Raw genomic sequence first — 15450 nt, 5'->3', positions numbered from 1 at the left:
CTCTCTAGCGGGGTGTAGCCAATCCCTTGTCCTTCATTCTTCTTCTGGGATTTTGGGCATACATACTATGGGACTTAAACCGCAGTTGACCACATGGGAATATAGTGTGCCTTAACCACCACACCACCTGCTGGCCCCTGAGTTGTCTCATATTATTCCCTTACTTTGAGTCAGAGGGGCCTGGGTTCAGATCCTAGTTCTATCTCTGAATAACTACATGATTTTGGGCAAGTTGTATCTATACTTTTTTGACCCTCAGTTTGTTCTTCTATTTAATGGGAGTAATCCCTGCCTTATAGGGTTCTGGAAAGTGTCTGGTACCCAAAAAGCCTTCACGTTAGCCTCCTCCTTGCTCTGCTCATTGTTGCCCATGTGGCTGCCATATGGCTCAATAGAGTGGAAGCTCCTTGAGGGAGCTTTCCTTTCTTCTTTCTCCTCTAGTACCTAGCCTAGAACTGGACACACACTACCTTGCTAGTAAATCCTCTCGTGTTAGGCTAAACAGAGCTTTCCTGGCTGCCTCAGTGCTGCTAATGGCTTCTGCAAATCAGCCTAAGAGAACACCAACATTCTATTTCAAAGATATGAAGGAGACACAATGAATTCTTCACCTCTTTGATAGATTATTTAAGTACAAGTCTTCATGTGATAAGGCCTACTTTAGTGCAAACATAATTTTAGGCAAGTGTTCTGCAGCTCAAATAAAATTAGAAGCTAATAGCTTAAGTATCTTGACAAAAATGGCTTCTTGATTAGTTTATCAGGTGTGGAACAGGAACAAGAATCAATTACAGACTTACACGCTTATTGCCACAGAATTCAGAAAGCCATCCAATATAAGAAGAGAATCTGGAACTGATCCACTTACATCTATACCCCAATCACTGTCTTGGGACCATGCCGCCATCTGCAGTTATTCATTCTTTTTTTAATAGGGGGAAGATTTTCACTTTAATTTTAAAAACTTTTTTCCCAGGATGAATAAACTATATATTAGTCCAGTCAAAGATATTGCTATACACATCATCATCAACAGATAATTTTCGAATTTTGTGTCTTAAATGTTTTGTTTCTTTTCTTTTCCCCCTTGATTCCCTCCCTCTCACCCTCTTCATTTCTTCCCTCCCCTGCTACACTGTCTCTAGTATCCACTATTGCTCTCCTTGTTTTTATATCTTCCATTCTTTCAGTTTCTGCCATAGATGCAGACATTCGGTATATATTGAGTGGGGACATATAATGCCTCTTTTTCATATTCTGACTTGCATTTATTCATTCTTTCACTTATTCTGGCAGGTAATATTTACTGGGTGCCTACTATGGGGCTATGCTTTGCATCACAGACATGATCCTGCCTTGTGGACAATTTCTTAAATCAGAAGCTGTGCAGCCAGTAGGAAGTCACATTGCCTCTCTGAGTCTCATGCTCTCCATCTGTCAAGTGGTGACAAATATGTTTATATCACAAAGCAATTATTAGAATTGTATGAGGGAATGTAGGGGCAAGCACTCTGCAGACTGTGATTATTCTCTATTATTGTCCTCTATGTAATGGTTACATGAATAGCTTATTATCACTTGAAAATTACTTGTAAGGATATTTCAAGGGGGCTGAGCATGTTCTGCCTGTCTCATTTCCTTCCTTTGGTAAGCCAACCAAAACCAGAGTGATCAGAAGAGATGGAGAGTTGTGCTATACAGGGATAAGTATTATAGAGAACAGCAGGTCACTTTGTGTTCTCAAACGGGTTAGATTTCAGATCTGCTCCCTGTTGTGGATTAAATCATGTCCTGCCAGAAGATATATTGAAGTGGTACCCCCACTACCTATGAGTGTGACCTTATTTGGAAATAGGGTCTTTGTAGATGTAATCAAGTCGAGATGAGGTCAGTAGGGTGGGCTGTAATCCAAGTATGACTGGCGTCCTTGTAGGAAGAAGTAAATTTGGATACAGAGAGAGAGGGGAAGAGAACACCTTGTGAAGATACAGATAGACTCAGAGGGAAGAAGGCCATGTGAAGAGGCACAGATTGGAGCTGTGTAACCACAAGTCAAGGAATGCATGGGGCTACCAGAAGCTGGAGGAAGCAAAGAAGTACTCTTCCCTACAAACTTTGGAGGAAGTATGGTCCTGTCCACAGCTTGATTTCATTCCTAGCTTCTCAAACTGTCAGAGGATAAATTTTGTTGCTCCAAACCCCCCAGACACTGTGTTACGGCAGCCTTAGGAAACTAATGTAGTCCCCAAACAGAAATAGCACTGCCACACACTTTCTCCAACCTCCACCATCGTGCCCATTCCTTTTCTGTACATGAATTCACATGAAAATGAATCCACGTGAAATCTGTAAATGAAAATGATGGCTTCATCCAAGTGGTTCAAAACATGGGTCTCCAGAAAGGCAGGAGAGCTTGTGTGTGATATTGAATTCCATGGAATGCTTTTTTTTTTTTTTTGGAGAGATTTTCACTATAGGGCGCGTGCGCTCGCCAGACAGACAGAGAGAGACATAGAGACAGAAAGCGAGAAATCACCCCCCAGAGGGGATGGTCACGCTGCAATCCCTTCTCCTCCATTCTCCTCTCGGGATCTTGGGCACGCACGCACACGCGCCTGGCGTGAATTTTAAGCTGCCGGGTCCGGGACACGAACCGCGGTCGACTACGTGGGAGTCCAGCGACATAGCCATTACGCTAACTGCTGGTTCCCGCATAGGATGCTTTTTAAAATTGTTTTGCTATAGGGTACATGCGCTCACTAGAGACAGAGAGAGAGAGGGAAAGTGAAGAAAGCACATCCAGAGGGGATGGCCATGCCTCAATTCCTCTTCCTCCATTCTCCTGTCGGGATTTTTTGAGTGTACATGTATGCACTTGGCATATTTTTCAATTCACCAGGTCTGGGACTCTTAACTGCTCAGTCAGCCATGTGGGAATTAGGTGCCTTAACCTCCACAGGTCTGCTGGCCCCATTTAATACTTTTCAAATAAGTTCAAATGGAAGACAAAAGTGCCCCCCCCCCCCCCTTCACCCGCTGTGCTCTGAAGTTAGACGGAGAATAGCAAGTGCAGGCAGGCCGGGGGCCTTAGCAAACAGCTGCTGCTGTTAGTGCTCAGCATGGACACTATCTTGCGGAGGCTATGGAGCCCATTCTGGGCCCGTAGGAGGCAGGTGGACTAGCAGGAGAACTACCTCCTCTAAGGTTTCCAAGTACTACTAAGTATCATGTACTTTAGAGCCAGGCTGCCAGCTTGTCTAGGCCCCTGCTTCTCTCTTACAGCTAATCAGAGGCCACTATCCTAGCAAAGGAGGCATCTCTTCTACAGAACATATGCTACTCAGCACATATGTATTATTTTGAAAATTACTATTTGGCAACTACCAATGTAGCATCTGATCTGGGCAAAAGTCATCAATAGATCCTACAATTAGTGAATGACATTTTTATGAGAAACATGATAATTGCATAGTCTCTAAGTATTTCTCCATATGTTAGTTATTAAGTATAAAAAGAAAATACAAAATATCCTTACAGTAAAAAACCCAGCAGCCCCCTTATGTTTCATTCCTGACTCTCACCATGAACACACATCCGAGAAATGGAATTTGAGGGAGGTTTGACAAAATAATTGGCCTCTTCTCTTCCAAGAATGTCGATGTCATGAAAGATAAAGAAAGGTTAAGGACTGTTCCAGATTTAGGGAGACTTAGGAGGATTTGGAGACATGACAACTATAATACGTGCAATTTGTGATCCTGAACAGGGTCATGAATGGAGGGGGGGGGAAGCTAGACAGGATATTACTGAGCCAATTATAATTTGAATATGAACTGTAGATTATATAATATTATGATAAAACTTCAAAAAGTTAGTGGCAAATGGAATTAAAGTACAAGTTTATTTTGATGGAAAAAAATTGAAATCCGTGCACAGTATCTTCATAATCTGCACCTTCCATGAACTGTTTGGAGGAACCCCTCCCCCAAACTGTAGCAATGTTGTATTTCCTGAATTTGGTAACCCCACTGTGTTTATCTAACAGAATGCCTTTGTTCTTAGGAAGCATACATTGAAGTATTATAAGGTAAAGGGACATGATGTCTGCAATTTACCATACTTCTAGTGTTTCACAAAAAAAAGTGCGTATGTGTGTGTAGAGATAGAGAAAGAGAATGATAAAGCAAATGCAATAAGATGTTTACAACAGATGAATCTTTTTTGAGAGAGATATTTTTTTGCTATAAGGCATGTGCACTCACTGGAGAAACAGAGAGTGAGAAATTACCCCCCAGAGGGGGTGGCCATGACACAATCCCTTCTCCTCCATTCTCCTCTCAGGATTTTGGGCACACATGAGTATATGCCCAGCATGAGTTTCAAGCCACTGGATCTGGGACTCAAATTGGACTCGGCCACGTGGAAATCCAGCGCCTTAACCACTACACCACCTGCTGGCCCCCTGCAACAGATGCATCTTGATAAGGAATATGTGAAAGTCATTGTGACTATTTTTCCATACAACTTTCTGTAAGTTGAAAATATTTCCAAATAAAATGTAATAAATATATTATCTTGGGCATTTAATGCATATGCCTGATGCCATGCTAGGTGTGAGGTATTCAAAGAGAAAACAAGATGTGATCTTCAGGCTTAGCTCACAGTCTGGGACGGTGAAGGGAACAGATTAAAAGATGATCAGGATTTCATGTGAGAAAGGACACAGAGCACAGTGGAGGTATGCTGACACCAGACTTTGTAGCAAAGGGGACTGGAGGAGCTCCTGCTAAAGGAGGTGAGGGGAGACTTAAAGTTGGGAGAATTTACTAAGTTCGGGGTGTCAGTTAACCATAAAAGCAGAGTGACCGGCAGACTGTGGGATGTAGGTAAGAGGCCCAGGCCTGTAGGCAGCAAGAGGAAGCCACCTGCCTCCCGAGGACAGACAACAAGGCATGGATTAGCAGGTGTCTGGGGCCAGGCTGAGGTCGCCATAGCCTCAGAGGTAACCTAAGAAGCACAGACATAAGGAAAACAACTTGAGGCTGAAAGGTTGAACACAAGTGTGCTTACCAATGACCTTTGCGGTGATGTATACTGAATGTCCAAGAGACATCAGCCCCCAGATTGATAAGTAACGTGGATAAGGGCATGGCCCCAAATTAGTTCGAGTTGCTAAACAGACTGCAAGGCAGGAAGAGAATGCAAAGTGATCCAAAGAAACTAAAGCAGTGATTTTTTTTAAGAACAGGATGAGCCTTACCAGCAGTAAGGACAAGGTAGTAGCCAATTAACACATAACAGGATGGGGAGAGATTATTGCTAAAAGGAAAAATTCCAAGAACGGTCCCAGGTCCCATAATAAAGGGAAACCAGCAAGGTAGTACAGCTGCTTCAGAAGTTGATGGGAGGATGGGAATTTCCACTCAATGCGGTGGGGGATGAGGGTACAAGAGCCAGGATGAGAAAGTACACAAATGTTCATAGCAAGGGCCTAGTGGGAGTCCTGTGGGGTTTTTTTTGTTTTTTTGTTTTTTGTTTTTTGGTTTTAACTTTTGTGTTGTGAATAATTTTCAAGTAGTGAGAACAGCATTAGTTTAAACCATATGAAACTGCTGAAATTTGACCATTTCTAATCTATGAAAATGGCAATTTTGCATTTCAGAGAAAAACAAACCCCCACACATTGATCACCCGGCTTCAGCAATGATCCACCCAACGTTAATTCCATTTCCACCATTCCCTACCCATCACCCAGGCAAACTTACTGATTTGAAGCACATCTCTAGTAAAAGATTTTGTCATGCTTTTGTTTTAATGATTTAATATCTATAAAAGTGATCCAATTTATATATCTATATACACACACATAATATTCAAATTAAGAAATTCAAATAATGTATATATAAATGTTTTTAGTTAATTTTCTCAGTGAGTTATATATTCACATGGCTCAAAATTCAAAAGGTACAAAAAAAAAAAAAAAAAAAATTAAAAAAGAAAAAAAAAAAAAAAAAAAAAAAGACAAGTGACAAGTTTCCTTCCAACCCCTGTCTCCTAGCCAATAGCTTTCAACTCCTGACAACTTGTCAACCGCTCTCCCTTCCGGGAGGCAACAAATATGGAGTTTTCTTATGTATCCTTCTAGAAATGTTTTATACATATGTTAGTAGATAGACTACATTAATATAGTTTGGAGATTATTCCATATCAGCACATAAAGGACTTCTTTTTCACAACGACCTGGCATTCTATTTTATGAACCATAATTCATTCAACTAATCAAATCACTATTGATGGACTTACCTGATCAGGCTGTTCCTGATCTGTTGCCATTACAGAGAAAGCACGATGACTCATCATACACATTCACCCTATACTAAAGGAAGTAAATGTGTCTATAGGAGAAATTTCTCCACTTGCAAAGTTAATAGACAAAAGGGAAGTTCATTTGTAATTCTGCAAAAGCTGTACACATTTCATTTGTAGTTTTCATAGCTATTGCCAAATTTCTCTCCACCAAAAAAAAGTTATTCAAACGCTGTCTGTGCCCCTTTATCCTACATGGGTTTTTTTCTCCTCCTCCCACTTTCTCCCAGGGTCGCAGAAGGGACCACTTCAACGTCTTAAACTCCAAAACATTTGTTGTATCTCAGCTTCCTGTTGGTCTCCCTCTACCATTCTTTGACCCTCCCAAAGCCACCAGCCTGCCTTCTTCCCCTCTCCTTTCCCAGAGCCCATCAATAGCCTCCTGGCTTCCTTTCCATCAGCCATTTTAGCTCTGCTAGTGTGGAGCCCCAAGCTCACTCTCCCTGTGACCTTTGGCAACACCTGCTCTGCCAATCCCCAGCGCTTGAAAACCCCGCCATGCATTCTCTCCATTGCCCATTCTCGGGCAGCTAGCTATTGCTGGAGAAGGTCATGAAGTTGGCTCTGCAACAAAGCCAGACCAGCCAGCCTCAGCTGGGCCCCAAGGGCCGGGAGGTTGTCCTGTCATATATCTGTATCAAATTTCTCTCAGCGATTGTTCCAATTCCTCTCCCTCTCCTCACATCCCCTACCCCCCTACCCCGTCCTCATCTCAGGCTCCTCAGTCTAGGGCCTAGCTTTGAATTTCAATGACAAAGCATACATAGGTCATCAAGCAGGAGCTTTCTCAATTTTCCCCTCTTCATCTTGCCTTCCCTGCTTCTCTGAATATTTGCCTATGCCCTTTTACCGCCTACTCCCAGTCTCACAGGAAGGGGGTACTACCTCCTCAGGGTTACCCCTTCCACTTGTGCCCTTGGTTCTCTTGCCTTCTCCTGCATTTAACCCCAGGGGCCATTTTTCTTCCATTTGGGCAAGGTTTACCTCCCCACTAGCTTTCTCCTCTTAGCCTAAAAACACATGCCCCATATCTGAACAATTGCTCCACATTACTACTAGAAAGATAATCTTTAAAAGGATACAAGTCTTCTAGCTTTACCTCTTCTTTCCATGTTGGTTTCAGAATTTAATTTTAAAAAATCAGAAAACATTGATAAGTAAAAAAGAGAAAATAGGGGACAGCAGGTGTGGTGGTGGTTAAGGGCACTGGACTCCCACATGGCCAACCACGGTTTGAGTGCCAGATCTGGCAGCTTGCTTTCTCACTCTCGCTCTCTCATTCTGTCTCTCTCATGTCAATTTAAAAAATAAATAAAATAATAAAAAAGAGAGAAAATAAAAATCACCCACAATGGAACCACCCAACTGTTACCATTTCATGTACTTTTTTTTCCCCAAACTTTTTATATGCATATATATACATTTATCTATCTATTTCATAAAAAATGGGATCATAGTATACATACCATTTTGGCATAATATATTTTGGACACCTGAACTTGACTACTTACTAGTTGTCTGACCCCGATTAAGTAAATCAGCTTCTGTGAGTGAGTCCATGTCCTCCTGTGTACAATGAGGGCTAGTACAGTAACTACCTTACAGGGCTGTTATGAGGATTAAATGAGATAAAAATATTAAACAAAAGAAAACTTACTACAGTGCCTAACACATAGCAAGTGGAATGAATGTTGGCTATTATGATTTGTCCACATAACAAGTACAGCTCTATACAATAATTTAATGAGTTCTGTTGCTTCTGTATCTACTAGGAGTGACCAAAGCACTGCAATGACTCACCAACATGCATTCATTTGGTGTACGAGCAAATATCTCTGTGGGATAAACTGCTAAAAGTAGAATTTCTGGGTCAATTTTGATAGATAGTGCCAAATTGTCCTCCCTCAAGTACGAGTTACCATGATTTTGTTAACTTATAATAGTGATGGATATTGAGGCTATTAATTTCACATTTGTCACTGACACAAACCACATTGTATAAACCAGACTAATAACCAAATCTCTGCAATGGATCCATGATGATCTATTCAGTCAGAGGAAAAAGTATGAGTAAATGCACCAAGGTGGGGCACATATAGGATGCATGGGAAACTGCTAGGAACAGTGACACACGCAGGGGAGAATGGTAAGAGGTGAGGCTGGACACGTAGTGGGCTCAGACTGGAAAAGATGTGAATGCCACAGTCACTCATTGAGTCACTCACTAGAATTTACTGATCACCAACTAAAGGCCAGGCACTGTTTTCTTACGTTCTTTATTTACTGAGAAAAAAACCACACACACACACACACACACACACACACACACACACAAAAGGATCCCTGCCCTATGTTCTAGCAAAGAGAGGCAAATGACCAAAGCAATAAGTAAACTATATCGTATGATAGAGGTGATAAGTTCTATAGAAAAAGGGAAAGTCGAGCAGACTAAAGAAGGTAAGGCGTGCTGGGAGTGGGGAGAAGTGTGGTGCAGTCATTAATGAGTGACCACCCCATTGTGGACTTTGAACTTATTCCACAAGGAGGAAACACCAAAATAGGCTTTCACGGATATTTTTCACCATATTTGCCATATCCACACACCATCTGATTCCTTACAGTTTTCTTGAAAGCAACTTACTTTCCTGACTTAAATTCATTTGAAAGGACACTTCATAACACCAGCATAAATGGAAACCCAGTCATTAAGTGCCATAAAGGTCTAGAAAGGGAGACTGGGGAACCAGCAGTTAGCGTAATGGCTATGTTGCTGGACTCCCACGTAGTTGACCACGGTTTGCGTCCTGGACCCAGTGGCTTAAAATTCACACCAGGCGTGTGTGTGTGCATGCCCAAGATCCCGAGAGGAGAATGGAGGAGAAGGGATTGCGGTGTAACCACCCCCCCCGGGGGGTGATTTCTCGCTTTCTTCTCTCTGTCTCTCTCTGTCTGTCTGGCGAGCGCACGCGCCCTACAGTGAAAATCTCTCAAAAAAAAAAAAAAAAAAAAAGAAAGGGACATTGGAAGATACCTTGGATCAGTCTCTTCCCTTCCTTCCAGAGACCAGTTTATAAATAAGAGCAAGGACACACCACCTTCTAAATTGAATGCTTAGCATTTTCCAGGCAACTTAGTGTTTTACATGCAGCAGATACTTTCATCTTTAGCGGAATCCTACAAGGTAGGTACCATGATTGTTCCCTTTTGTTTAGGAGGAAACTTGGGTACAGAGATTGGCCTCAGAAAGCCTCAGTTTCCTCCCAAATAAATAGTATCGAGAATGAGGATGTAGGAATGAAGGGCCAGCTGACTTCTGCCTACTCTCTGTCATGCTTGTGAGAGACTCAGAGATGGGGCAGGAAGGGAAAAGAAACTTCCAGCTACATGATTCTTGCTCTCTCTCTCTATTTATTTATTATTTTTTTTTTGAGAGAGGTTTTTGCTATAGGGTGCTTGCGCTCGCCAGAAAGAGAAAGAGACAGAGAGAAAGAAAGCGAGAAATCACCCCCGGGGGGGAGGGGGAGATGGCCACACCACAATCCCTTCTCCTCCATTCTCCTCTCGGGATACTGGAATGCATGCACGTGCACCTGGTGTGAGTTCAAGCCACCAGGTCCGAGACTTGAACTGTGGTCAACTACATGGGAGTCCAGCAACATAGCCATTACGCTAACTGCTGGTCCCTGAGATGTCAGCTTTGTATCTGAAAAAATGAGGCCATTTTCCTTTATAGGTAATAATATTGGACTTTGGTCTACTCAGCCCAAAATTTTGAATCAGAGATATGTCTTTCCCTGGTTTCAATTCTCCTTAAATAATGGGACTTCCACAAAGTTACACAGATGAACCCAGGTTCCCTGAAAAGCTTACAACCAAGGGAATATGATATAATAAAACTCAATATAAGTTAGTAACCCTGGAAAATGAGTATCAGGGCAGTCCTTCAATGTTGGGTTTATAGAGGGAAGATGAACCTTTGAAAAGGCTAAATATTTTTAAGTGACCTAGAAGAAATTGGAGACTAAAGAAAAGCTTCTCAAGGAAACAAAACAAGCTAAGAACAGAAGGGGTTAGCTCTCTAGTGCAATGACCCCAACCAGGGCACAGATGTGACATGCTATAATGGGTCCTGTGTCACAGAGGTAAATAGTGTCGGAGCTGTTTGGTACAGACCATCTCTGATGAGATAGAAATCCTCAAAGGCAATCACACTACTCCTGAGTTCATAATATAAAACAGAAGACATCAAATTTCCTTAGTCAAAAGCCTAGTGGATATGGAACCACTTCATCTAGTCCATGAATGGTTTCCTTCTGTGCATTATTTGGGCAGTTCCAGACAAGACTCAGACAGCCCTAATGCTTATGCTGGAGCTCCTATTCGGTAAAATGACATTAGCAAAAAGCTTGTTGCTTGGTAACATGCACTTGTATAAACCCTTGGGTTTTTAGTGGTGAAATGGACCAAGTACATCTACCGTTTTATTTTCCTTTTTTTTTTATTCTTTTCCTGACACCAGGATCCAAAGGGTGACATACAATTCTTTGTAACTTTCCAGCAAGAGACTCACAGGCCCTACCCACAGAACACCAGCAAGTGTACATAAAGACATATTCTTTCCCTGCCAGTAAGTGAGGGAGACCACATATACATTTAAAATGTCACTGGGACTTTAGCAAGTTATAGCTTCTCTTTAACTAAGTTATAGCTTCTCTCGCATTTCTAAGTTAACTAAAAGAACTGGGAAGTCATATGAAGCTATTCCTAAGAATTTTAGGAACCTCTAGAGAAAATCGAGTCAGTTTCTTTTCTTTCTTTTTAATTAATTTAATTTATTATTATTGTTGCTATTATTTTAAAGTTTCCTATAGGGCATGTGTGCTCACCAGATAGACAGAGAGAGGGAAGGTGAGAAAGCAAGCCATCAGGTCTAGGACTTGAACCACAGTTAGGCACGTGGGCGTCCAATGCCTTTAACCACCATGGCACCTGCTAGTCCCCAGTTCATTTTCTAAATCAAATTGAATTTTCTGTAGAAGGAAGTATTCCCTTTAGCTGATAATTTTAAATAATGATAATTTTAATTGTATTTGGGCAAATACCAAAATGCAAGATATAAAAGTTAAATTATTTGAAAACAAATATAATCTTATCAACATTTTTGATGATGTAAGCATATTTAAACTTAATCCCTCATCCTCGACTGATGGTTTTCTTATCTCAAGTGACATTTAACACAACAAATTTTTTTTTTTTTTTGAGAGAAAGATTTTTGCTATAGGGTGCATATGCTCGCTGGAAAGACAGAAACAGAAAGTAAGAAATCACCCCTAAGGGGGGATGGCCACACAGCAATCCCATCTCCTCCATTCTCCTCTCAGGATCTTGGGCACGCACACAAATGCACCTGGATTGAGTTTAAGCCACTGGATCTGGGACTCAAACCATGGTCAAGTGCATGGGAGTCCAGCAACGTAATCATTACACCATCTGCTGTTCCCTCAACACAACAAATGCTTTTATTTTATTATTTTTGTTTTTGAGAGAGATTTTTGCTATAGGGCGTGTGCACTCATCAGAAATACAAAGAGAGACAGAGAGACAGAAAGAGAGAAATCACCCCTCCCCTACAGGGTATGGCCACGCCACAATCCCTCCTCCTCCATCCTCCTCTCGGGATCTTGAGCATGCACACACATGCACATGCATCTGGCGTGTGTATAAGTCACTGGGTCCAGGACTCAAACCATGGTCGACTACATGGGAGTCCAGTGATGTAGCTATCACGCCATCTGCTGGTCCCACAACAAATGCTTTTAAAATATAGGATCTCCAAATCAAAGCATTGTTTAAATGAGCTATATATGTGGACTACATAAATGAACATGCGGCTCTGGTAGGTACTAAAAACGGTAAAAAAATCACTTTGGAAAACAGGCTGGCAATTTCTCATAAAGTTAAAAATGCATTCACCATACGATATAGCAATCCTACTTAACAATTAAAACACATGTCCACACAAAGGCTTAAATACCAATGTTCATAGCAGCTTTCTTAGTAAAAACCCTCAGTTAGAAACAACTCAACATATCAACAAGTGAATGGATAAATAAACACATATACAATGAAATACAATTCAGTAATAAAGTAATAAACTCTTGAGACAAGAAGCAACAGAGATGAATCTCAAAGATATCATTCCAAGCAAAAATAGCCTGACACAAAAGAGTACACTCCTATGACTGCATGTGTATGACATTCTCAAAAACAGAAATCTAATTGACAGTGATGAAAAGGAGATCAGTGGTAGCCTGCAGCCAGCAATGGGAATGGAGGGAGATTAACTGCAAAGGGGCAACTGACATCTTTTATGGCAATGGAAATGTTTATATCTTTATTGTAAGTTTTAAATGGATACATTTATTAATCTGTAAATTAAACCCTAATAAAATTGATCTTAACATGTGTGTGACTGGAAAATTCTTCAAAAGTTGAACATTTAAACTTATTTCTGCTTAGCAAATATTAAGTACCCAGCATCCTGTGTAAACTTTGTACCAAGGTCCAGTTCCTACAATGAAGCAACTACTCTTCTGGAAAAAAAAAGAAAGAGCACATAGGCACATATTCATGGTGGAAGGCATTGGGTTCTGTGTTGTCTGGAGCTGGTGCATATACTGGGTTGTCGGAAAAGTTATACACAGAAAAAAATTTTGTCATAACTTTTCTGACAACCCAATAGTTCATCAGAGTCTTAAAAGGTGCCTATTATGTGAGGGGAATACAAAGCAATGTATTTATTAGTCTGGAATAAAAGGTCAGTGTGTACACTGGGTTGAGCAGGAGAGCTGGTAGTAAGTAGGTCAAGGACAAGAAATGTTTTTCTATATCACCATAAATCCTGCCTTGTCACCATCATCTTGTGGGGTGCCTCTCAATGGAGAGGCTGATAAATCTGTTTGCAACTGATACATAATAACCCACACTAATATTGATCAAAAGTCAGAAAACCTGGTACCAGTGACTGGAACAAAGAGAAGAAAATGGCACAGGACAACAGGTTCTCCAAATTCTCTGGCCAAGCTTCAGGGAATCCCTTGATCTCCGCACCAGTATGGAAGGTCTTTCATCTTCCTTTCAGTATTTGGTGAAAAAGTTCTACTACTGTTTTAATAAATTCAAGAGATTAGATAAGGAATTTTTAAAAGATCTATCTATATAGCCTTAGAAATTAAAAGATTGGAGGAATAGATAATTGAGTGTCTTTTATGTAATTTTAGGATAGAATTCAGAGTACAGTCACAGTGAACTGGGAAGCATTCTGAAATTATTATTTTTTACTCAGAGGACTTAAATAATATTACAATTTTATAGGAACTAAAAATGAGATGTGAAAAAAGTATGAAATGTTACAGTCATTTTGGTGCCCCCTTTTTTTTTTTAGAGAGAGAGATTTTTGCTATAGGGTGCGTGCATTCACAGGAGACACAGAGATAGAGAGATAGAAAGCAAGAAATCACTCCCCAGGGGGGATGGCCACACCACAATCCCTTCTCCTCCATTCTCCTCTCGGGATCTTGGACATACACACACATGCGCCTGGCATGAGTTTAAGCCACCAGGTCCAGGACTCGAACCATGGTTGACTACATGGGAGTCCAGCAATAGAGCCATTACACCAACTGCTGATCCCTAAAATTGCTATCTCCTCTCCTCTGGAAAAAAAAAAAAGACATCAGGAATCTACCACAGTGAATTGAAATGCTATTTTCCCTATAATCTCACCAAAATATCTCTGTTCTCCAATGTGGTATGGGAAGGTATTACAAATGAAAGTGAAGGGAGTTTGAGCTGAACTCTCTTTGATAGCCCTAACATGTTGACATCACTATGTTCCTTTCAAAGACCCCACTCTGATGAAAAAATAGTCCAAGAACAGGACTCGGTGTAAGCCCTTGTAAAATTTAATAGAAGTCTAATTAAGAAAGCAAATTAAACCCTTCTTCTTGAAAGAGTGAAACTAGAAATCGGAAGTATAATGAAGGTCCTCTGCTGGATAACGTAATTTTAAAGTATTTCCTTCCTCAGCACAGCCACAAGTCCAGCTGTTTTCAGCTTTTAGTTGTGTCCTTTTTCACTTGTGTTCAATGGAGATTTACCAAGCACAAGAGCCGTGCCAATAAATAAAATTGATATTAGCTTTTATTATAACCATAGAGCAATTATCAAGAACAAAGAAAATGCTTTTTTGGGGGGGGATTTTTTACTATAGGGTGCATGTGCTTACCAGAGATACAGAGAGAGACAGAGAGGGTAAGTGAGAAATCTCCCTCAAGGGGAGATAGCCATGCTGCAATCCCTTCTCATCCATTTTCCTCTCGGGATTTTGGGCACGCACACACACTTGTCCAGTGTGAGTTTCAAGCCACTGGGTCTGAGACTTGAACCATGATTGAGTCTGTGGGAGTCTAGTATCTTAACCACTACACCACTGGCTGGCTCCAAGAAAATGCTTTTTTTTGCTGGCAGTTTGCTTTTCAGTGCTAATCAAGCACTCCAAATGCATATTGGGGCAGTGTTTTTCATAGTGGATGCACCTTTTTGGCCATGTCTCCCTTGTTTCTCTGAAACAAAAATACAATATACATCTTTATTTTGTTTTGTCTCAAGCTGTAGTTACAGTACAAAGAAAATTTTATGGTTAGTGCTTTGTCAGTGGGAACTTGTTATTAATATGGAAATCCCAAGAGGATCATTTATTCACGCAAAACAAGAAACCAGAGGAAATTAGCGTTCCACATTTCATCATAAATCATGCATAATTCAGAGAAGAGAAAAACTATTGATGAGGTGAAACAAAATGAGTTTTGCCAGAAAGAATATAAACATGGGACATAAACTTAATTTGCTAAATATTTTCTTAAACCCTTCTGAAGCTTAATGCCACCATGACTTTAACTGTTATGCTAGCAAAGATGTTTTAACAGAATCAATATATATATATATATATATTTTGGAGAGGGTTTTGCTAGAAGGTGTGTGCGCTCGCCAGAGAGACAGAAAACAAGAAATCACCCCCCCCCC

General features: G+C 40.8%; 1 protein-coding gene across 2 annotated transcripts in view; it reads right to left on the bottom strand.

Annotated features, from left to right (window-relative positions):
* Window positions 1–15450, bottom strand: part of LOC102486769 (protein FAM122A-like) — a 60893-nt gene that overhangs the window by 733 nt on the left and 44710 nt on the right. The window contains exon 13 of one of the 2 annotated variants that reach the window (XM_006171439.1): window positions 14927–14990. The exons of the other annotated variant lie outside the window; for it this stretch is intronic. Coding sequence (XP_006171501.1) covers window position 14990 — 1 coding nt within the window. The 3' untranslated portion in view covers window positions 14927–14989. Of the gene's footprint in view, window positions 1–14926; window positions 14991–15450 lie in introns of those variants that run through there. 2 annotated transcript variants of the gene reach the window in all.

The sequence above is a fragment of the Tupaia chinensis genome, unplaced genomic scaffold (assembly GCF_000334495.1).
Source record: "Tupaia chinensis unplaced genomic scaffold, TupChi_1.0 Scaffold149560_1, whole genome shotgun sequence".
Lineage (NCBI taxonomy): Eukaryota > Metazoa > Chordata > Mammalia > Scandentia > Tupaiidae > Tupaia > Tupaia belangeri.
Note: the sequence above shows the minus strand (reverse complement) of the source record. Positions and strands in the feature narration are given on the sequence as shown.